At 33.5% G+C, this 26,119-nt stretch overlaps 1 protein-coding gene across 3 annotated transcripts in view; it reads left to right on the top strand.

Moving 5' to 3' along the window:
* The first annotated feature begins 550 nt into the window (after positions 1–550).
* LOC117175050 (transcription initiation protein SPT3 homolog) overlaps positions 551–26,119 on the top strand; it is a 138,117-nt gene continuing 112,548 nt past the window's right edge. For 2 of the 3 annotated variants that reach the window (XR_004467421.1, XM_033364578.1), the window contains exon 1: positions 551–703. Coding sequence is in view for 1 of the 3 variants with exons in the window: in XM_033364578.1 (XP_033220469.1) it covers positions 631–703 (73 nt within the window). In the remaining 2 variants the exon portion in view is untranslated. Of the gene's footprint in view, positions 704–19,369; positions 19,535–26,119 lie in introns of all 3 variants that reach the window. The other variant, XM_033364579.1, reaches the window with a different exon arrangement.

Here is a 26,119-nt window from a genome sequence, read left to right on the forward strand (position 1 = left end):
CGGAATAGCTACGGTTAGCGCGCTGATTTTGAATTGTATAAATATTCAAATTTAATGTTTATCATTGATAATTATTAGGAAATACATAAATAGTAATTTGTGAATCCTAAAATTAGACCTTGGAGTGACAGATATAAAATTATTTGATTTGAATTAAAAAGACTTTATGAGTTCTGAGTACAGTATAAGAAAACTTTTTTTTGTCACAACGATTAATCTCGTCTCTATCAAGTTTTTAAATTATTATTTTTTATTTCATCAATGTGAATTAAAATAAAATTACTAAAATTACAAAAAATAAAGAAAGAATATTGTTCTTTCTGAAGTCAGAATTAATAACGTTTCTTGCAATGTAATCACATTATTTTCTCTTCTGTCACTTCAAAATTGTAATTTAGGATGACTAAATTACGTTTGATTGATTGCCCAATCATTATTAATCATAAATATTAAATGTGAATATTCATATATTTTAAAATGCGCGGGCTAATGGTAACCAATCGGGTTGCCGGCGCGACACAAGCGCAATTAAAAAAGTACCAAAATTGGGAGGACTGATGTCGATGCCCATACTGTGTTAAGAATTGTTTACCTTTGCAATATTGCATTAAGAGGCGACCGAAAATAATTATGGCAGATGCGCCGTTGTCAAAATCAACGGATCATCTCGGAGCCAGAACTGAACATGTTAATTACATAACTGGTACGTTATTCCCACTGTTCTAGTGTGGTTATCCTTTATAAAGAGATCAAAGAGAATAGGCCTGAATAATATAAAAACGTGTGGCGGGATCAGAGTCCACACTAGGGCGGTACAAAAAATGCTTTTCCAGTTGCAGGGCATGACAGCCCTCATCCCCAAAGTTTCCATATCTGGAGAAAGAAAGTCCGTTTTTTTTTTTTAATTTGAAACTCGAATATTAACGCGTGCCACCGGGCACTTCAAAATCCCATTTAATTAACATAGGGAAATTTTGAATTTTCGAACAATTGACCTCACGTTCCACGATAGCGTAGAAACGTGCTAAGTTTTGTGGGGATTTAAGAGGAGTGTCTACGAAATGAAACAAAACTAATACCCCCCCCCCCCCGCATCGCCCTAAATATGATCAAAAAATAAAAAACTACATTTTTACGTTTTATTGTTACTTTTCATCAATTTCCGTCGTCTTTTTCATACAAATAATTACTAATGGATAATTTGAATATTAACTATGACTTTAAATAATCTTTAATTGTTTAAACGAAGGTAAATTATTCAAACAATTATTTATTCCCCAAAAATGTAAAAAGTTATCGTACTTTCTGGTTGAAATGTCATGGTTTGGAGTAGTAAATTTTTCTTAAATCATTATGTACTTGTTTAAATAATTATTTATTGTCTATTTTCAAAATTGCTAAAAATTGAGCCAGAGATTTAAATTTTTTATAACTAGTGTCCTATGATACGTTTTGTTGAACAATTACATAATTTTGATACATTTCTTTTAATGTTTAATAAATTTATATTTGTTTGAACAATCTTTATTTGCTCAAGCAGTTTTTTTCGATAGCCAAAAACTAAAATAGAACACGTACAATTATGTTTATGACTGTATAGTGTATAGAAAGAATAGTTTTACTACTTTTTAATTGTTTAAACAAACATAATTTGTTTAAATAATTATTATTTTATTTCATTTTTTTAGTTATCGAAAAATAACTGCTTGAGCAAATTAAAATTGTTTATACAAATAGAAATTTGTTAAGCATGAGAAGAAATGTATCAAAATGTAATTATTTAACAAAACGAAGCATAGGACACCAATTTGAAAAAAGTGGACACTTCTGCCTCAATTATTAAAAATTTTGTAAATAAACAATAATTAATTGTTTGAATAATTACATCATGTTTTTAGGAAAATGTACTAATCCAAACAATGACAAAATATTGGATTTCAATCAGAAAATACGATTATTTTTTATGTTTTTGGGAATAATTGTTTAAATTAAGTACATTTGTTTAAACAATTGCAAATTGTTTAAAAAGTCAATTAGTAATTATTTGTATGAAAAAGCATGGGAAATTTCTAAAAAGTAACAATTATACGTAAAAATGTAGTTCTTTTAATTTTTGGATCATATTCCGGGCGCTGCGGAGAGGGTGGGGGTGGGTTTAAAAATGAAAGTTATTTGTATGGTTTTATTTCGTACACTTCTTTTAAATCCCTAAATAACTTGGCACGTTTCGATGAAACCCTGGAACATGAGTTCAATTGCTCGAAAATTCATAATTTTCCAATGTCAATTAAATGGGATTTTGAAGTTCCCGGTGGCACGTGTTAATATTTGAATTTCAAAAAAAAATACGGATTTTCTTTCTCGTGAAGTGGGAACTTGGGGGGGGGGGGGGTCTTGCCATCTAGAGTAAAAAAAAAAGTGACAATGCTTTTTTGGTCCACCCTAGTCCACAATTTTACGACTTCCTCACACATCCATGATAGTATAGTAAGTAGTATAGTAGTAGTATAGTAAGTAGTAGTAGTAAGTATAGTAGTAGTTTGTAAGTAGTAGATGGAGATTGCGCTCCATCCAGGACCACTGACTTGCATTTTATTGCATTGAGGAAAGGGAACCGTGCCCTAATTAAAAAAAGTTAAATTGCCTTATTTTACATACAGAGATAGGGAGTCATCGTCATCATGGCAGATATAATTAAATTTGACATTCACCTAATGGACATAGGTCTCCACGCTGTATTTAAGAGCGTGTCTTTAAGATAGGGTATTTTGTTTAAAATAGGGGCTTGTCTATACGCAATCTTTAATGGTATATTTTAAGTTGGAAGAACGGAGCGGCATATTCAAACATTGTATAGATAATTACACTTGATATGATGAATATATTCAACTTTAATACCGTATGAACTAACTTCGAGACATTTTCTTGTTTTTAAAGTCATCTTGTAAAAATATCGTCTACAACATTTTTTTACTCTTTCTAAATAAAGCGTATACACCTACACGCTCGAAAAAGTCAGTGATGCAGATAACCTCAAGGGACATCATGGATTTAGAATTTCGTCAAAAAATTTTCTGCCAGGAATGTGTACATTTAACATTGCATAACAATATAAGAAATAAAATTTGTAATAAAAAGAAAGAAATATACTGTATACAAATTTTGCAATTCAACATAAAATGATCGAAGGCTTAAATTAGGTTAGGATTGCTTTAACTATTCCAAAGGGTTATAAGGATTCTCTCAAAGAATACTTATTGTATTATTATAAATTTATACTTAGGAGGTTTTCAATTGTAAAGAATTTTTTTGTTCTTTCGCCGATATTGTCGCGTACTCTCATATTCACTTTAAATCCTTTCTTTTTCCTGCTCAATACTATTTGGGTGGCAGTCTTTAAAAGAGATCTCAAGTGTGTTTAACACAGCCTGTCTTAAACACCGTTTTAACTCAGCTAATTGCTGTCTTTAATATAGGCTGTCTTAAGGGGTAACATCTATGTAGATCCCTGTTTTTGAAGGTCGTTTTTGGAATTTTTTTCAAAGAAACTTGATATTTGATGCAAAATCTAATTGGATCACTTTATTATACATGTTTTGAAGTGCATAAATTAATTTTTACAAAATATTTAAAAGCAAAATGGCGCCTATACAGAACTATAAACATCAGAGGAATTTTGAGAGAGGCCTCTACTACAACCAACTTTTCGTCGTCGCTATTGATTGGAAACACAAAAATTAAGTTTTCGATTTTTCAACAAAATCCTACATAGGTCGCTAGAAAATAATGCTATAAAGCTTGTGTTTCAAAATCAAAATTGACTGAATAATTGTGGTCGTAGTTTTAAAAAGATGGTTTTGAGAAAAACGCGTTTAAAGTTTGAAAACGGGAAACATGGGTAGCTATCCCCAATGGGATACCTAGCGTCTGATGCTCACAACTCGGAGAACATTCTTTTTTCGTAAAATCTCTTCAGGATGTTCTTTTTAACATTTCTCTACCATTTTAGCTAAAAACAAACGATTTTTTGAAATTTTTACATAGATGTTACCCCTGAAGGTCCTTTATCAGAATGGCATTGGCGTCTGAATTTTGAGGCAGCACGGTTGAATATCTTTGTCTAATTTTGTGCACACCTCATCTAAATAACCATATCTCAAATTAAGCAGAGCCGGTTTTTCGATAAAATATTTATATTTTGTTTAATAATGAATATAAAGAACAATAGCAGTGACACTCAATGAGAGCTGTACATGCATGTCCGTAGCGAGCCTGGTTACCATCGTCAAACTCAAGTCAGCAGACTCCCCGCAGGGTGATAAATGACACGAAACGAATGAATGCCAGGCATTGATACGAGATTTCGGACAGTTAGAAAAACTGACATTATGAAATCAGTGATTAATTCAATTTTATTTAACAGAATTAATTTATTTTAATAGTTCAATTCTCATATATTGAAGCACGCAGAGCCGTTTTTTAATAAAATCATTACATTATAGATTGACATCTATATTATTCGGGCCGAAAATGCATATACAGCTAACATGACGTGTTATTACTACTGTTATTCCGTTTTTGATTATTAAACAAAATATAAACATTTTACTAAAAAATTGGCTCTTCTTGCCTCAAGGTATGGTTGTTTAGATCAGGTATGCAAAAAATTAGACAAAAATATTCATCCATGCGAACTCAAAATTCAGACGCGATTGTCATTCTGAGTCCCGTGATAACGACAAAATAACACTTTCATTATTAAGAGATAACGGTCTGTTACAAAACCTGTTATTATGAAACCGTGGATTCATTTAATTTTTATGTGAAAAATCAATTTAATTATATTATTGCCAACAAAATGAATAAAAGATTTAGGAAAATTTTTTAACGTATGCAGGAATAATGGACGTCTTTATGGAATTTAGTCTGACTTGTTTGAACAATTATTATTTATTTTCACAATTGTTTGTCCCTGTAAGTCGTAGGAATTCTGAAAGATTATTTTCTTCAGGATATATATTACTTTAAAACAAATCATCTGTTTAAAAGTTTTTTTCCCGTAAATGCTAAGAAAATATTATTTACTGCAATTGATCACACAATCAATGAATGGTTAAAGTACTTTCTTTCAAGATATTTAGCAATTGAGCACTCGGTTCTTACTTTTTAGGCTGAAGGGTTGAATATTTTTGAATAATTTCTTGCATACGTCATCTACATTCTCATATCTTGAAGCACACAGAGCCGCTTTTCAATTCAATGATTACATTATAGCTTATATTCTAGATTATACGTGCATCTACTTTAAAATTAAAATCTAGATTAAACAGCATTTACAAATAACACTGTGTGTTACTACTACTGTTCTTCCCATTTTGATTTGTAAACAAAATATGAACATTTAATCAAAAAAATAACTCTGATTGCTCCAATATATGGTTATTTATATGAGTTATGCAAAAAATTCGACAAAAATATTAAACCGTGCGGGCTCGAAATTCAGAAGCGTTTGTTATTCTGATTTCCGTAATAGCGACAAAATAACACTTTGATTATTATAAGATAACGGTCTGTTACAAAAACTGTAATTATGAAATCGTGGATTAATTTATTTTTAATGTGCAGAATCAATTAATTTATGTAATTACAAAGAAGTGAATAAAAGATTCAGGAAAATTGTTTAACGTGTACAGGAATAATGGACGTCTTTAGGGAATTTAGCCTGACTTGTTTAAACAATTATTATTTATTTTCACAATCGTTTCCCTCTTCAATTCATAGGAATCGTGAAAGGTTAGTTTCCTCGGGATATGAGGAAATGACAATTATATGAGAATGACAGTCGCGTCTGAATTTTGAGTCCACGTGGATGAATATTTTTGTCTAATTTTTTGCATACCTATTCTAAATGGTCATATCTTGAAGCAAGCAGAGCCAATATTTTGATAAAATGTTTATATTTTGTTTAATAATCAAAAAGAGAAGAACAGTAGTAGAAACATGCAGTGTTAGCTGTATATGCATTTTTGGCGCATATAATCTAGATTATAATCTATAATGTAATGATTTTATTGGAAAATCGGCTCGGCGTGCTTCAAGATATGAGAATTTAGATGAGGTATGCAAAAGATCAGTCAAAAATATTCAACCCTGCGTCCTACAAATTCAAAACTACCACGTTAATACTGCAAATATTAACCGACTTTCATGAATCTTTTTTTCAATTGATTGTAACTATTAAAATAAATTTATTCTGTTTATTAAAAATGAATTAATCAATGATTTTATAATGTCAGTTTTTCTAACTGGCTGAAATAACATAACAATGCCCGGCATTCATTCTTTCCGTGTCATTCATCACCCTGCGGGGAGTCTTCTGACATCAGTTTCACGAGGGTGAGCAGGCTCGCTGTGGACATGCATGTACAGCTATCACTGAGTGTCACTGCTATTTTTATCTATTGCTTTCTACGTATTTTTATTACTACACAAATTATAAACATTTGATCGAAAAACCGATTCTGCTTGATTTGAGATTTGGTTATTCAGATGAGGTATGCAAAAAATTAGACAAAAATATTCAACCGTGAGGCCTCAAAATTTGGACGCGATTAGATGCTCTTATAAAGGGCCTTAAACATATGCTCTTTAATACAGCGTGGAGCCAGGGCATCAGCATGACTTTGACGAAATTATCTAATTGTGTAAAAATTGGATGTATTTTCCTAAATATGAATCATTAGATGCGTTTATAATAAACATAAGAAATTTTGTTCTGCCAGAAGGTATTAAATGGAAGTTTTGAATATAAAAAAGTAGAGGCGGAATTTATACATAAATTTAGTCTCGACAGATATTAAGTACATTCATTTGAGGATAAATTTAGTATCTATTATAATATGTAGGATATATTTACTACATGTGTATGTATCACTTGAAGTCTATACTTTTTGTACATATGTGTGGTATAATTTATTTGACATATCAATAATTGCAATAACGATATGATTTCACCGATTACCATGAAATGAAGCCGATCGGCGTCAACCTCGGTCTCTCCCCATCCCTAATTTTGCTATATATTATTATTATTACACCATTAAGCCATTTCCCTTTCGGGGTAAGCGTGACTCACTCGGTGGGGAAAGGAGTAATTAGGAGAAGGGATAGATAATTTTCAGATTGATTCAGAATTCTCGTGATATTTATGTAAATAACACGTTCGTTCCACAACACTGCTCCGACCCAGGTTGCTGATCAATCTCTAGCAATCACCCCAAATGAAGATTCTCACAAAGTCGTTATGTAAGGTTCCTCACTTGGGTCCATTAGTGGCCAAGGTCTTTTGTTTTAAGCATCATTCACTCTACTGACACTCTTTTTATTAACTATTTGCCGCCATACTTTCCTGCCCTGGCATACTTCTCTAGCTTCTGTTTTGTCCATGCATTTTTTCATGCAGGATCTCGTGTTTCTGTGACTTCTTATGTCTCTTTTAACTAGAGTCTCATTCACACATTCTAACCATTCTTTCCGCGGTCTACCTCTGGGTACGCTGCCATTTACTTAACTTGATACACTTGTTTCGTTAGTCGTTCTTTTGACATTCTCTCAACATGCCCGAACCATCTTAACCGATTTTTTTCCCATGTGTCTACTAGCGTCTCTTCTGCACTACATTCTTTTAGAATTATCTCGTTACTTTGTCCATCAGAGTTTTCCCGCATATTATGCCCATGAATCTCATGTCAATTGCGTTAATTTTGCTTATCTTTTTCTTGATAAGTCCATGTCTCGCTATCATTTGTTTTGTTTTCTTGGTTCTCTTTTTTCTCCATCCCGGACCTAAGTTAATTTTTGAGATCAGATGTTAATGGTCAGTATTATATTCAGGACCCCTCATGGCCCTTGTATCTTTGACTAACTCTCTTGGTCTTTCATCTGCAAAAACAAACTCAATTATACTGCGGCTATTTCCTTTAGACCAGGTGTACATGTGGATCATTTTATGCCTAAACCAAGTATTTGTAATAAACAGACCCCCAGGCTCGGTCAACTCAACAAGGGAAAATGGCGAATTTTTAGAACTTCGGCGCGGGGGTTGAGACGCAGCGAGGAATGTCAAATTAGTTCCCCTGCCCATCGCGGATGACGCACATTGGTGTAAAAAGCGCGTGCGCGGAAAATTGTTTGTTGTCATTTGTTACTGTCACGTGTTGTCTGGTGCTGTCACCGTATGAGACCATAACCGCAAAACGGTTTTTTGTATGCCGGTATCACTTCAATGAAAAGGATTTCTTGAAAACGCAAATTGGTATGGTTATAACATATTTAAAAAACTTTATATCACAGGTCCACTCTGCTTCAGAAAAAATAAACATTCATACGTATGTACATCCTAAATCGTCTCGTAATTATCTTCATCTACTTAAAATACAAAAATAAAAGCAAAATTAACTAAATGAGAAACGTAAAATGAGAAATTGAATGATAATTATCTTTAATTTCTTGTTTTGAGTTTCTTGCTTTCTTAATTTTGTCGTTATTCATCCTTTTTTCTTAAATTATTTTACTAGTCAACACATCTAAAGAAGGGGCATGCACATATAGAGCGACCAATATATGCATGCTTCTGTTGCATGCTACGTAGTACTCTTTCTGTATCCTAATCTTGGATGCCCACCCATCCGTTCATGTCTCCTAGTAGAATTATTCTTTTCCCATATTCGCAAATATTTATTGTGCCATTTAAAGTGTCCCAGAAGGCTTCTTTTACTTCTCTGGGATCACTGTCAACTGGCGCGTAGCATGCGATGATAGATAGTATTTTGATTCCTACTTTCATTCTAGCCCACAGCAGTCTGGGAGATACGAAATCATGGTCTCCGAGATGCTGCTTTGCTCTATTATTCAAAATCAGACCTACTCATTGCTTACCATGTGATTCACTGCCTACTCCTGACCATATTTCAAATCCGCCTTTCAACACACCGTTTTTGATGTCTTTAGTTTCGCATCCCTTTTTCTTTGTTTCAGGCATACATAAAATATCTAGTTTCCTCGCGTCCATAGTTACACGCAATTCTTTTACCTTGAGATCATTTACCCCCATAGCATTCCAAACACCCAGTCTCCATTCGTCGCCTGAAAAATGACCTTTAGATTTTCCGTGTGTATGCCGTTTGTCAATTAAAGTTTCAGTCCTTTCCGAGACTATTTTGTAGTTTGTATTATTCATTGTTTAGATTATACGCCCAATTATCACCTTTATGCAATAAGTTTATTTTCTGAGTCGAAATCATGTCAAAGTCAAGTAGCAAATCGTCATATGGTGGAGAATGTAGTTATAACGTCAGTCCTACCAAACTTCAGTGAATAAGGGAGGGTTGGAAGGGGGGGGGGCAGATAAATACTAGAATTACGTCTGTGTTCGATACTTGGAGTCTACTTTTGTTTTGAATCAAGTTTGTATTCGGAGAGAAAAATTGAATTGATTCTAAACAAGAGTAGGCCCTAAGTATCTAAGAAATATGTAACTAGTATCTGAGTAGTTACAGTTACGCAGAAAATAAAGATGGCGTAAAACTGCCCTGCTTAAAATGCCGGATTAGATCCGGATAGGATACGGATTTGTATCAGTTTCTATCCGGAAACTTACATGACATTTGTGTCCCAATTTTTATCCGGCAATTGATCGATGCATAATATTTTGTCGATCTGTTTTTGTATTCGTGCCTATACGGAATTTTTTCGATCCTCATATTACCCTGCTCGGTTCTTTCTTGGTTTCTATATCATTTATTCCTCTATCTTTGTTTTTGTTTACGTATCTATACGAGTTTTCTCGGTGCCTAAATTTCCTTATTTGGCTTTTTGTCGGGTTTTACCCAGATGTTTATATGGAATCGCATAAATGACAAAAAGCTTAAAAAATGCTAGTAAAATGTGCTCTGTGCTCTAATTGCTCCGCTGTAGAATGAATAGCCATATTCTAAGTATTATTTCCTCATTTTTGAGTATTTATAAATATTTTGGATTATTTATAATAAATCTGAATTTCAATAATCAACTTTACTAGAATTATGATTAGGGTCCCGGACCAAACGGCACATGCCCTTAATCAACCTACGGAAAGCTCCTATATAGGTTCCTATATAGGTTTCTATATGGGAGCCTACATAGGATCCTATATAGAAGCCTATATAGGATCCTACATAGGTTTCTATATTTTTCAACTATAGGTATCACCTATAAGAAATTACACAGGATCCTATATATGTTCCTGTATAGGACACTCCCTAATAAGGTACCTAAGGGTACCTAACTCATTATAACTCATGGTACCTAATGGTACGTATGTCTTTAGGTGTTTCTAAACGACAAAAAAATTTCTGCGCAGCCGTAGGTGCCATAGAATACTAATGCGCATCTGGATATGGTCCCATACAGAAGCATTTACGGGATCCTATTTAAGATCCTACACAGGAACAGTCATTTCTTATAGGTGAAACATATAAGTTCACATGTAAGATCCTATATAAGATTCTATGGAGGTTCCTATATATATTTTTGGGAGGAGGGGAAATCTTGCATAAGACTCCCACCCTAAGATTCGTTTTAATTAAAAAACAATTTCGTAGGCTGGGTAGTCTCAGATTCTTACTGACTAAAACCTCTCCTCATTTTTCGTCTTACCGTATCGGAACCGCTTTAGCATAACTTCATTACGTGTGCTGTCTTCTCTGTATCAGTCTACTTGCCTGCCTTCTTGTTGTTTGTTTTTCATGATGTGTCTTATAACTCGTTATGCTTGCGTCCAGCTATTTTCTACTTCAGTTTGACTCTCCATCATATTTTGCTTTGTGAAAACTTTGCCTGTTTCTTTTAAATACTCTTCTCCAGCTTCTTTCCATCTTATGCATGAGAACAGGGTATGGCGTGCGTCGTCGAGCTCATCACAATACAGACACCTGTCAAATAAGTAGTTTCTGAAGCACCCATGGCCTAATAAGGCCTGTGTCAGAATGTAGTCTATTTCCCCGTAGGGTCTTTCTAGCCACTTTTGAATCTCAGGAATTAACTCCAGCATTTAGTTGTTGCTCTGACCCACTTTTTCGTGATCTTCTCATTACATTTGGTCTGGCCTTTTCTCTCTGCAGCCCCTCATATATTTCTTTTCGCTGTTCTATTAAAAGTTCTATTGGGGGTATGCCTGCTAGGAGTCTGGATAACTTTTTCCTTTGTTCTTTTTTTCTGCATTGCTTTCTCCCAAACTGGAGATGCGTATAGAATTTGCAAGTGTACTACACTCGTGAATACTCGCCTTTTGGACGCTCTTGGTCCCCCTATATTCGGCATTAGACCTGCAAGGGCTGTTATAGTTCGTTCAGCTTTCTGGATTGTTTTATCTATATGCTCATAGAAGTTTAGTTTCGTGTCCAGCCAGACCCCTACTTGCTTCAGGAGTTTACCGGGCGAATAGTAATGCCCTGCATTTCGAATTGTATCGGCCCTACCTTTCTTTTTGTGCTGAGTAAAACTGCTTCAGTTTTTTCTGGAGTAATGTTGAACTTCATTTCTGCCATCCACTGAATTTCTCTTCTTATGGCAAGGTTTTCTTGGTTAATCAGGGTTTGGCTATTTATTGCTTTGACAACCATAGCGATGACATCTGCAAATCTTACTAACTCTAATCCTACCGGGAGCTCCAATTTCAGTAGCCCATCATATTGCATATAGCTGCAGAGCGTGCTATGCACACCCCGAGTATTTAAGACACATACTATCTAGTTGTCCAACTCATGCGGGAACGACCTACGTCCAAAGGCGCAATGCGGCACTAAGAGTGCTTTATTACCATCTCTGTCACTCTTACGGAATTAAACTGAATATCGCTCCTCTAAATACTCCTAAGGAAATCGAGTCAATTGTCGAGAATGGGAAGGGCGGCATATACTGGAACTTTATATTCTCGACAATTGTTTCTGTTGCACACTCGAGGCCACACATGGTTGACTCGTTAATAGCCTGAAAAGCATCCCTGCGTGTGAACAATATGCTAAAACACTTGCGGGAAAAATGCAGAAGGCTTTCGTCCTTGGGTCGCTCCGTGTTCTCAGGGTGCACGAAACTTTTGGCGGATTGTCGTATTGATTCCTTTATAGACTGTAACCCCCTATCTCACGGTCGTGAGATATTTGAATAGATTCGAAGGAATTTTTCATTGATTTCAATAATTTCATATGAGATTTTAAAGAATTTGGAATATTTTTAAAATCGCAAGGAATATTCAAGAGCTTTGAAAAATTTCAAGCGATTTTAAAGGATTTTTAATATTTTAGGATATTTTAAAACATTCCAAGGAAATTTCAATTAGTTTCTATAATTTAAAGAGATTTCAAAGAATTTTAACGATCTTTCATATTTGCTGGTTGAAAGTGGAACTACTTTGTTAGAATTTTTTTTTTTTTGATTCATCAATTTAGTTGGAAAAATTTGTTTCCTGAAAATTTAACTATTTTGTAGAAAATTCTTTTTGTTTTTAGTTAAAAATTCATTTTTTGAACTACAAATTTAACTATTCTATGTTTAATTGAAACGTGATCGTTTTCAATTAAAAATTGGTGTATTTAATTGAATTCTTGTCTTTCTTCATAGAAAATTTTTCTTTTTTATCGAAAATTTAAATATGGTTAAACATTAATTTTTTGTATAGAAAATTAGTTTTGGTGGAAAATAAATTTCTTTTGTGCAAAATTAATATATTTTATTAAAAATGCCTTTTATTAGTATACAATTCAACTTTTTGCATGAAAATTTAAATTTTGTTTAAAAATTTTACTATTTTGTTAAAAAGATTAAAATTTTTGTTTAAATTATGCATTTTATTAAAAATTCATTTTTTCGTAGAAAACTATTGAAAAATAAACTATTTCTATTAAAGGTTAGGCAACTAGTAATAAATATTAATATCTTATTTTATAGTTATAATATTAACATCAATAATATATATAATAGTAATAATGTTCATATTATATACACTTGAAAAAATATAACTTAAAAATCGACGCACGCGTGAAATTAAGAATCACGCGAAACATTAAAATCGCCAATTTCTTCAATTTCTTTCAAATGGAGACCGAGATATAAATAGAAGAGCACCGAAGTTTTCCGAAGCTTTCAGATCGGCAATCATCGTGCAGCAGAAAACCGAAGTCGAGTCGTGCATTTTCGGCTTGCACACGAACTTACAGTGGTAATCATGCACCTTATGCTTTGCGGCTCTCAAACGGTAGGTATGGCGGGGGTAAATTTGTAGCTCGATCTGGTAGCACTGGGGGCTAGTCAAATTTTCCCATTATCTTCAAAAATGTCTCTGTAAAACATTAGATTTTAAAAAACCAAACATTTTAAGTTCTGAAAATTTAAAATCGAAAGTTTTGGAGATAAACGGGGCAGACCCTGTTTTATATTTCTGTTTAGCTCTATATTTTTCCACTTGTGCCCACCCTCTTAATGATCTATTATTTTATCTAGATCTATTAGTCTCTATTTCACATCTATATCGCCACCTACATTGTCTGAACTAATAATTTTCATGAATTTTTAAATTAGTTCGTGCCCATTATAACAGAATTGAAATATCACAATAGTTGCAAACTACCATATAAATAAAGTGATGGTTTCCTGCCTACATTTTTTCGTTATAACTTAACACAATTAATAGTCTGTTTCTCTTTTGATACTTTCTTAAGTATTTCAAGTTATACTAATTTCCACATCATATTAAAATTAAAAATAATAAGATTATTTGAAGAATGAATAAAACGTAGAAGTAATAATTTTTTTAATATAATAATTTTTATTAAATTATTTTGGGTTTACATTACTTCTACAAATATAACGGAATTCATTCATAATCATTCTAAAGAATATATATACAGGGTGTCCCAGACTCAAGTGTCCTGACTTCTATGGCTGTACATAAATCGAAAAAATAAATCGAAAATTCCTTTTTCAAAAATCAGTCGAAGTTTTACTTTTTCACTTATAACATATTTAAGCTCTTCAATGCCACTGCGTTGGCGTAGTGCTCACGCACGCACGGCTGTTTATGCGGCTTTCCTGATTGGCCTAGCTTAAACATTTTATAATTCACTAACTAAAACTTCAACTGATTTTTGGAAAATGAATTTTGGATTACTTTTTTGTTTGTTCATACAGCCATATAAGTCGCGACACTTGAGCCTGGGACACCCTGTATAATTGACATAAATCATAAAACATAAATTTAGGCATTAAAATCGCGCGCCAACTGGCTGTTCTCGGCTTCGTGCAGGATCAGGTACGACCGACTTGTATGATCCGATCGTAAAGTTGGTGGTACATAGGTTTCTCGGATCGCTGATTTCAAATCGCATATTGGATTTCTAAGATTCAAAATGGCGGATCTAATATGGCGGACACGATTGATTGACAATGTTCAGACCTTGATAAAATTGTTGATATTTAGGTTTTTAGGGCCAATGAATCGAAATCTGTGGTTGGATTTTAAAAATTCAGAATCGCAGATCCAAAACTAAGTATTATAATTTTTTGCAAGATCGAACATTTTTAATCATTCATGATCGCCATATTGAATCCACCATTCTGAGTTATGAAAATTCAACATCAGATTTTACATCAGCGACCGTAAGCACCTACGTATGTATTATCCAATTTATCAAGGTCCAAACATTTTTAATAATTCTTGTCCGCCATATTGGATCCACTATTTTGAATTCCAAAATCGAACATCGAGCGACCCCAAAAACCTAATTATCACTACTTTTATCAAAGTACCAAACATGTCAATGATTTATGTCTGCTATATTGGATCTGCCATTGTTAATATTGAAAATAACATCAGCTTTGAATTCGGTGAGCCCAAAAACCGAATTCACACCAATTTTATAAAGGTCCAAAGATTTGTAATAATTTCTGTCTGCCATATTGGATCCGCCATTTTAAATTTGGAAAATGTGACATCAGATTTTAATTTAACGGCCCCAAAAGCCCTAATATAGTCAAGCAAAGTCAAATCGAATTAAGTTAAATAATTTTATTTTGATAAGCCCATATTTGTGTCATGATGCAAAAGTGGCTCGACTTTTTTCCCCATATATGCATCACTGACAGCGAAGGGTTTAAAAATTCCCTTTTTCGGTGAAACTATTCTAGACACGAAAAAATGTTCAAGCGAAATATTTCTTAACCTAAAATAGATTTAAACATTTTCTTTTGGCCATTTTTTGGTCAAATACGTATTCTTTTCCGTAATTGTTAAAAATCACATTGAAAAAACCTAATTTGAGTTTATGGAAAAATGTGTACAGTATCTGGTGCTGTTGAAATACTACGTCATGCTATTTTGAAAATTTTTTTCAAACCTCCCCTTCTTAGTCACAGATTATCACACAAAGCTTGAACTCCCCCTTGTGACATCACAAATACGACAATCGAAAAGCCGGGTAAACTCGGGAGGTGATTTTCTGTACTTTTCCTATCATCTGGCCTAATGCCCAGGCAAAAGCGAGTACTTACAATAAACTCGCATGTAGCCGCGGGTTTTCCATATTTGTAACTAAATTCATATAGTGATTTTAAGTCCACCTTCGTAAAAGAAGAATTTTCAAAGGCCCACACACAGTGAATTGGAGTCGTCTGGCCGTATATGTAATCATGATGAAGGACTCAAATGATGCTTTAGCAGCGATGATGACCCGTGTATTATATAGATCTTTGTTTAAGCGAGTTTCTTAAAAATAAAATAGTCTAGTACAATGGTTAATAATATAACCCATTGTATGTTTGATTAAGTGATTAATCACGCTAAAATATATGGGAAAATATATTGGAAGAGAATTTATACTCCAGAAAATCTTAATAAAGCCAAATATTAAATTGATTAAATTACTGCAAGTAAAAGAAAAAAATACTAAAAATTATTAGAATAATTAATAATTATTGTAAATTTGCAAAATATCGTAGGAAAAAAGAGATTGGGAATAAATTCTTTGTTAATTCAATAAAAAATTGAGTCTATTCTTCGAAGAATGGCTATACTATTAATTTGCTCATGAAAGTAGTTCAAATAATAAATCTTGCAAATTTGATAACTATAATAGAAGTCATCAGAAATACGTTCTTATTTAACTCCGTAAGCAAATTATGTTTATTTCTCGAAAAAATACCCAAACTGTGAAATGTTTCTGAAAACTATTTGAAAAGCAATCATTATTATAAATTTCCAAAGTGTCCAAGGAAATACTAATAGAAAAGACATTCTTAGTTGACTCCGTAAACAAATCGATCCTATTAGTTTCAAAATGGCTAAACTCTTACTTTGCTTATAAAAATTGTTTAAATAATTAATAATTGTTGCAAATTTACAAACCAACAGAAAACATTCTTCGGAAAGATAATCTTAATTCAGTCTGTAAAAAATGTAGCCTGTTCCTTGAAAAAAAGCCCAAATCTAAATTTCGGAATGAAAATTGTTAAAGTAATTAATAATTCTTGTAAATTTACAAAGCAACATAGAAAAGTCATCAGAAAGACATTGTTAGTTGACATTTTTTAAATTACACAAACAACGTAGAAAAGAGTCATCAATAAGGGTGTGAAAAAAGATCGAAACTTCGAGTCTAGTCGACTCGATTTTTTTCTAGCCGAGTCGAGTCGAGCTCAGGTATGCTCGAAATGACGAATTTTCGAAATTTTCCAGCTATTCGAAAGTTTCGAGAACTCGAAAGGCTTGGAGTACTCGAAAGTTTCGGGTTCTCAAAGACATTTGAGTACTCTAATGTTTCGAGTTCTCGAATAAATTCGAGTACTCGAAATTTTTGAGTACTCGAAAGTTTCGGAGTCTCGAAGCTCTTGAAAATAATAAGAATTTCTTCAAAACTCGGTACGAGGCGGGTTTTTGAATTGCTGACACTGATTTGAAATCAAAAGTAACCATCTTTGTGCATAGACTTTTTAAAACTAAAGGTGAAAGCATGGGCAACAGTAATTTGGTGATTGTGGATTCTCTTTTGTTAACGCTCCTTCGGCTTTAACAAACACATTCTCATCACGTATCTCGTGCTTCGCACTCGAGTTTATCGCTGAAATTTTATATCATTCCCATAAATGTATATTATTATAATTCATAACTTACATTGGTATTAAAACAGACGTAGCTTCATTATCCCTATTAATAAAATGCGTATTCTTTAAAAAAATTTGTTATTAAACATTTTATTGCAACTTTAGTCATTTTTCCATAAACTGAATTTGCTCATTTCCAATGTTTTTTTATTATGTAAACTTTACATATACGGTCTACTGAGCAGCCATACCGGTTTTTAACTTCTAAAGTATGTATATATATATATCCTTTCCCAAAGAAAATAATTTTTACAATTGATTTTTTTTTTATAAACTTTAACTGAAAATAGCATAAAGAAAAACGTTGATATTAAGCGTCATTTTCAACAAGTGGTAATTTACAAAATTTATAGATAACTGATATAGAAATTATTTGATTGAAAGAAAACGGTAAAAAGATAGACGTTTTTAAAACTTGCTAATAATTTCAGAATTTTCATTTTTACACCATCAATTAAAAAATGTACGACAAAATATTGGTAAATTTTCATTTATTTTAACTGGACCTATGAATTCGGTACCTATGAATCTTGGTCACTAAAAATAATAATTGAAAAATCAAATTACATTTACAACATACATTTAACAATATAATTTAAATTTATAATTGAAAACATTTTTAAATTTGGGATATGATACATACAATTTTATCAATTATTATATAAAAAATCAAATAAATTAAAAAATAATTTTATTAAACAATTTTATTGTCTAATTATAATTCATTTAATTCATAATTAGTTCCAGAAACATAAAAATTTGCAAATTATTGATTTCTTAAATTAACAACAATGAGGGAGGCAGTAATGATTCAATAAAATGTGACTATATCTGAAAACCCTAAATCACTAATTCTAGACGCAAAAATTGTGCACAATCATATTTGTTAAAGAAATTATTTATTTTTAATTTATTTCAACTCCAATGTGTTTATAAATCCTACGCCGTAAAATTCAAGAGAAAAAAACTTTAAATTTTGCAAATTTAAATAAACTTTACAAAATAAAAAGAATGCGGCATAAAATATTTGATTAAAGAATTCTTTAAAAATTTCAATCATTTTATAGAAATTTACGGCGTGTGATTTAACCGTGTTGAGTTTATATGTAAAACATTTAATTTTTTAATAAATATGAATGTGTATAGAGTTTTCGCTTGTAAAATTAACGCTGTAGAATATCTAAATGTAGAGTTTTCTTTGGTAGAATTGTTACCGTCCCTTTTTTAAATAAAAATCTTCTGCAATATTTAAAAAATGGACTTTAGTTATAGAATAGTGTATTTCAAAAAATATAAGTAATACAATTACTAGCTTATTAAGTATTAGTTACTATTAAAATTTTTTCCTAATTTTACAGCAGATTAATCGAAATATAATTTATCATTTGAAAAAAAAAATCTTTCAGTTTAAAACATTCATTATACGATAAAATTACATTCAAATGAAATTCAAGGGTACATCTTATGCATTTATAAATCTCCTTAATGCGAAATTAATTCGAAAAATTGAAAATTATAACTTAAAAAATATTTAAAATAAAATTTGTATTAGCAATTTTTCATTATGTACCGACTGAGTATCGGCTATTCGTCGGAATAGTTTGGGGGTAGAAGAGTGCGGGGGCAAAGAAGTTCGAAGGCGTAATTTATGGGTGGAGAGGCATGGTGAGATCGGGCAATTTTCGTCCGGAGTGCCGTCTACAATTATTTCCTCGAATTACACACGTGTCGCATCTAGGCTTATAATATCTTTGGTTAAATGTGCAATTAAGAAAATTAATTTTCAACAACAACAAAACTAACCCCCTTTCCTTCGATCATGTGTCACATTGAGTTAGAGTTTAATGAGACCATGAAGCACATCAAGCTTTTTAGTCTTTTCCGCCCAGGCCCCAAATTTCCCGCTTGGTAAAATTGCGGACTGGGGAAGCCTCATGTTCGAACTGTTCAAGAAGCGCTCTCAATGTTAGCGGTTCGCGGCCAAAATTAACCTTCCGGTGGGCGCGTGGCAGTACTCAGTGCTGTCACGTCAATATTTAAGAGATAAATGGGATTAGGGGTTTTTGAATTACGAAACTCGGTTCTACTGTCTGTAAAAAATAAATTGGGGGGTTCCCTAATGACAGATAAGCGTATCTTGAAAAGATTAACTGATCGATTGCCTCTTATTACTCTTTAGCGGAAATACCTCTATCCAGCAATTTTGGAAGACTGGGATGTTTTTATGCTGTGAAGAAGAAGGGTACATAGACCCATTATATTAGTTTCCACCATAAACTATGGTCCTCAAGTACTCGGGCCATTTGGCCGAGTTGTTCAACCTGTTCTCCACCTTGCTTCTTTGGTAAGTGTGGCTGACTTTGACGTAATTTGCAGTATTCCGATAAAATGCTTAGAGATTTGACATTGAGTCTTGTCTGCTCCCATGTGGTATCAGTCAGACTCGTCGTTAGCTTCTGTTAGAATCCTATTTCTTTGTTCAGTCATAAAAGTGAGTTTCCAAGCGTGCAAGTCGGTTAAGATTGGATTTAGCAAATAGTTAACACAGTGATGGTACTGAAGACCATTTTCAAGTTTCGAGTTACGAAATACTTGATGCGAAAGGTCTACGGCAGCCAAGTTCCTTACTCTTCTGATCCTGGTCATGCCTGCGCAGAAAATCTAGTAGCACACCTAGAGCAAGTACTCGCTCAGCGCTGTCATAGGTTTAAGTTACAAAAGCCCCAAGCCCAGTCGAGTTTGTATCAGTTTGTAATTCGAAGGGATGTGTGAAATTCGGACAGGCGATCACTGGCGCGGAGGTGAAAGCGCTTTTCATGCCACCCCCTGATACTGTTGCTTAGTCTGAGGGCAACTTATTTTTATTAACCGGGTTAGAAGCTCTGCTCGGGTAGCCTAATTTGGTATAAATCTTTTATATCAGGACTCAAAGTCTAAGAATCGACGCAGTATCCTAAGTATCGCATTTCGCTTGGAAAAATAAACACTTCTCCGGGTTGATGGCTAGGTCGGCGGTTTCGAGCTTCTCAAGAATTACCATCAGCCACTTAATCTGTTCTGCGAAAGTTTGGCCAGCAATAATAAAATCTCCTGGGGGAATTTGGTGCAAAACTAGGCTCAAATCTAAAGCAGAGATATAATACACCATCATCAGCTTCTTCAATACTTCTGACGTAGGATGTAACGGATACGCGTTTTACATGGAATATTTATTGATGTATGAGCCGTTAAGTTTCTTCGCCATTACCATAGGCTCTACCAAACATTCGGCTATTACATATCCAAGAGTAATTATTGAGTTTTTTCATAACTTTAAGAGATCTACGGTAGTTTATCTCCATAACTGGCTCGCTCTCGCGTACCTTCATCTTATGGCTCATTAGGTTAGCCCTGCCGAACCCCTCCGTGACAGGAACCTCTTTGGCTAATAATTTCTCAGCTATTTTAAAGTGATTCGAGGCTAGCTCCCTCATTATAGCACAATCCTTCTGATAAGTTGAATTAGATATAAGGTTGACTTTTACTGCTTGTGGCCATTCGTCAACAAAAATTATTTGTAATGAGTTATTAAGCACAAATATTAAAAATCTATGACTGTCTTAAATGCTATTAGTTTCTCCACGACATCTAGCCTGGATGGAAGTCTAAACCACCCTCATACGGAATTTATGAGATTATTGGGAAAAAGGGATTGCTTTTACTGTGAAAGACTTCTTTTTTTTACTTAATATTGATGCTTACTTTATTCCTTTAGCCACCAAGACCGATCTGGTGCTTCCAGAATTCACAAAAATTCCATTTCTATATCGCTGATAATTAAGCTAAAGAAAATCCGCGAGCACAGTCTGAAATCTCGAGCGCATCGCACTCGTTATCTGAATCCGAATTCAAATTGGTATTTTTAAACGTATAACTAGACTATTGTTTGCCTATTCACCCCTCCACAACCAGAATTCGAATGGGGGGAGGAAGAGTGTAAAGATGAGACCAGAACTACATTATATTTTGCAACAAGGTATGTATTAATCGGAAGGACTGCTGTGGTGACCTTTATCGCTGAGTCCTTTTATCGTTTGTCGATTTGCTTTTTACCTTACGCTTGGGTCTAGCGCAGTCTGGAGTTATAATGCTTGGATGGTCGCATTTGAAGCAATTTAAAGCCTTGTCTTTGGAACAATTTAAGTTATAGTGGTATGCGGACCGGAAGGCTGTGAGCTAGGCAATTCCTAGGTATCCTGGTACCTGCAAAGAAAGCAGTGTTAGCACTATTAGCTATGGCATCGACGTTATCGTATTTTTTGGTTAGGTGTTTTGAGAATTATTATTAATTTCCCCTTTCCGCATTTTCCCCTTTCCTTTGATGTTAAGAGAGTTACAACGATTTGATTTTTTAGTGACGGTGCAAGGGGTATCCTGTTTTTCATATTCATCCAGTTGAATATTAGGAGGATTTTCTTTTATTGTCGCAAGACTAACTTTATGTCCCTGAACTTTATCGCCTCTATATGCAAATTCCGGTGGAGTGGATGGTCTATCTTCCTTCAATGGTTCACATCTCCCTATAGTATTCTAAAGACGGTTGTGTAATAGAAAAGATATAATCTTTATGAAAGCAAATTATTAACATTATTTTCCTAGCTATTATATAATTCATGCCGCATAATGTTAGCGCAAATCGTTTATCGAGGAATGTTTGAACAAAGTAAAATTTTCTGTAGAGAAGGGTTTTAGAAAAACATAAAGAAGTTTACAGTGAAGGGTTGTGGCAAAATAAGAAATTGTTTAAAAAACTGTCAAGGTTAAACTGCAAGTGCTCGAATAAAATTGCATAAGATTTCCGCCTTAACCTTACAGCGAGCGCGGCCTGTAATTTCCCTTGAGCGAGCGCTTGTCCTAAATTTTACGTCATTCGGGTTTATCCAAGTTAACGAAATAATTCCAAAGTGTTTCCATGTGAAACAGCCACAACATTTTTTTACTGAAAGCAAAAGCCCCGGTTCATCTTCCTAAAACTCCAGGTTATGTTCTAAGCCTATCAATAATATTGAACAACCCTTCTAATTCAACCCTATCACTTTTAACGAAACAATTCCAAAGTGTGTCCATGTAAAACAGTCATAACATTTTTGATTTGAAAGTAGTGGCACAAGTCACCCTCAAAAGACTCTATGCTTTATTCCCAAACCATCAATAATATTCGACAACCCCTTGCCACTCACCCCTATCACTTTTAACGAAACAATTTCAAAATGTCCTTATGTAAACCAGCCGTAACATTTTCAAATGAAAAATAGTCACACCTTTACAAAACCCCATATTATGTTTCCAATCCCACGATAATATTTCACAGCCCCCCAAAACAACCACTAATTTAACTGGATCTGACATTTTGTTTTTTCTAATTGTTGATATCGGATTTATATTCAGCAACCCAAAAAACCCCCGAGTAACGTAATTTGGCCCCTTTTTTACTGTCGGCCAGCCTTTTGGGATTCAACCCTATTGTGAAACGATATAAATGTGGAAAAATCAGATAAAGTGGTACAGCATAGCTAATATACTTACACATAGAGGCACGTATAACAAACAATTATTTGCAAATTCGTCTGCCTAGAGTTCAGAAAGATACTGATCTTGGAATAGGTGGAAGCTCAGTTCATAATAATAAGCGGTACGTGTGCTGAAAGGTTAAGCATGATGCAGGCTGGCGGTAAGGAACAGAAGCATTTCAAAAGACTTAAAAATGATAACATTAAAATCGATACTATAAATTGTATTTTTAAACAACTTTTGCACAGAAAATTTTTATTTGTTGAAACTTTCCTTAAGAAATGAAGCGCTCAAAGGGGTTTATCGAAAACATCAAACTGCCATGGAGATCATACATTTTAATTTAAAAGTCTATTTCTATTTGTGGTTGAAAGTTGATAGTTTTTAGTTAAAATTCAACAGTTTGTTTATCTGATGTATTTTATTGTAAGTTCGTATTTTTCGGTAGAATATAAATCTTGTTGGTAGAAATTTCAATTGCTTGGTTAAAAGTTCAACTTCTTTGTTGAAAATTCGTTTTATCATTTAAAGATCCATCTCTCTGGGTAAAAATTCGTTTTTTGTTTTAAATTTAGTTTTTAAACTGCAAATTTAATTATTCTATTTTTGATAAAAAATTGAATGCTTTTTTCGACAGTTTGGTTAACAATGTATACATTTTCTTGTAATTAGGTCGTTTTTGCTAGAAAATTAAACTTCTTGATTGAAAATTTAATTAATTAGTTGATGGTTCAATTTCTTTGTTAAAAGTTAATTTTATTATTTAAAGAGGCATCTTTCTGGTTTGAAGATTCAACTATATTGTTGAAAATTCTGTCTTTTCTTAAATTATTATTTGTTTGAACTGAAGATCTAATTATATATTTTTTTGCCTAAAATTAAACATTTTATTTAAAAATGTACCAGTTTGGTTGAAAATTTATGTATTTTATTCTGGGTTCTTCTTATTTGTTAAAACTTAATTTTCTTTATTGAATCTTCTATCATTTTTTTGAAAATGTAACCTCTGTTAAAAATTCATTTTATTATTTGAAGATCCGCCTCTCTGGGTAAAAGTTAGTTTTTTCTTTTAAATTAATTTTTCTAGTTAAAAATTTAATTATTCCATATTTTGTTGAAAATTGATAGTTTTTAGTTAAAATTAAACAATTTGATTGCAAATTCATGTATTCTATTCCATGTTCCGCGATTTCGGAAAAGTCAATTTTATTAATTGAAACTACAATTAATAGGTTGAAAATTAAACTTCATCGTTAAAAATTTAAATTATTATTTGCAGTTCTATCTCTCTGTTTTAGAATTAGTTTTTTTTTTAAATTAATTTTCTTCTATTCTATTCTAATTCAAATACTAATCTTTTTCAGAAAAAATCACATTATTTAAAAATTTAAGAACGTTCACAATTAAAAATGTAACATTCTTTTGATCAAAAATTGATATACGTGCGCGCTTCAAGTGCACGCATGGTGGTTTAGTATGCTCTTACATTGTTGTAAGCATAAAAATTGTATCTCCCTTAGTTTTCGTAAATATTTTTAAAAAAGTTCGCCCAAGCGATAAATACGATGCTAAAAACTCTGTAAACAATAGGCAAAAAATAGACGAATATTATGCTAGTATTCACAAACTTTTGAGTTCATGCAGGCATTTAAAGGACATTGTAAGCTATTTATAAAAAAATTAAAGAAAATCAAAGCTGAATTTTTCTTTCCAAAAAATCAGTTAACATTTTTTTTCTGTAAAATCTAGAAAATTTTCAATTTTTTTTGTTCAAAAAATATTTCTTCAAAACTGCATCTTATAATGAGTATTAAAAAATATATTTCAATATAATAAAAATCTCCAAAGTTATGAAGTTTCACAAAAGGGACCCAGATTTTCAATTTTGAAGTTCTTCTAAGGTATTTGAATTAAAAGAAATTATTCAATTGTGACCGCCCGCGAAGAAAGGGACCTTACGCGCCAAAAATAGATTTTTACGTTTTTACACCGATCGATAGTTGTTGAGTTACTCTTTCATTTGCAAAAATCAGAAATTTTTTAAGTTGATTAATTTTTTTGTTATTAAGCTGCAAACATAGGCATGATAAACGTAGTCGGAGACCGAACGAGAGGCTAACAAAATCCAGCCCCAATACTTACCACTACAACTGTAATGAGCTGTGTCCGTGAGCTCCACTGGTTCACGGATATGAACGCCTAAAGATGTAGTGGTAAGTGGTAGTGGTGCTTTTCGTTGACGCCTTCCCCACTACTCAAATGCCTGCTTTCGAACTCGGCTACGATTGCCCGTACTGTAAAATTCAGCTTTGGGGCGTAAGGTCCCTTTCTTCGCGGACGGTCACAATTGTTTTTCCATGATCATCTGGGAGATTAAATACTAGAATTTTCATAAAAATTACCAGCAATAAATAAAATTCTTTAGATTAGTTGACATGATTGCAGCAATTGCCGCAAAAAGTGTGAGAGATATCGGTGTTTCTCACACCATAGAGCATGAAACCGCGCTATGTAAGTTCTTTGCTCAGGGGGAAACACGTGTGCCATAGCACTCTTGCAGGTTATCCTTCAGACGATCCGTCCCTCAGTCGGTCCATTGTATTGTCTCCATCTTCATTGGCTCCCCTTGCTCTAGCGCAGCCAGCCTTTAGTGTCGTTTAAGTGCTGTTCGGTCAGCAGATGGATATTATGTATATAGTTAATGAAAAGATTCAATAAACAGCGCAGCATCCCGTTGGGAGCAAGTGTCATCAATTAAAATGATACCGGCTCCCAGAAAACCACGGTAATTCACACATATGGTTAAGCTTCACGGCCGTGACATAGGTGGCCACAGGGCACGACGGAATGACAACGACAGTCCGGCTGAAGCCTCGTGGGTTTTGAGGACAGAAAGCAATCCAAGGATGACAACTTTTTGCATCCATCTCGAAAATATGTTAGCATGTTTCTGTGACGCGGGTATGGCCTTAAGTTTACGAACCAGTGACGTTTTCGCATCTCCAAGAGCACCGATGATTAGAACCGATTTTGGAATATTTAGAATATTTATATATTTAGAATATTTAGACCGATTATTTTGGATGCAGTCGTTGCAGCTCCCCTTTAGAGTGTTGATACCTCTCCTCCTTTTCCTTCTCTTTAACAGTGACGTTGTACTCGACCGGGGCCAAGAATTCGATCACAAATATAGTTCGTTCCTCGAAGTCTTGGAGAACGATGTCAGGCCAAGAGTGTGCAGCAGAGACTGCTGTCCGAAAATTGTAGTTCCAGAAAATTTGGCACTTCGCGTTTTAGACAGTTGACTATTTCCCTCAGAGCGTTTTGCAGGACAGGGTCGCGACCAACACCGTAGAAGCGACAAAAATGGCAATAAAGT

The sequence above is a fragment of the Belonocnema kinseyi genome, chromosome 6 (genome assembly GCF_010883055.1).
Source record: "Belonocnema kinseyi isolate 2016_QV_RU_SX_M_011 chromosome 6, B_treatae_v1, whole genome shotgun sequence".
Lineage (NCBI taxonomy): Eukaryota > Metazoa > Arthropoda > Insecta > Hymenoptera > Cynipidae > Belonocnema > Belonocnema kinseyi.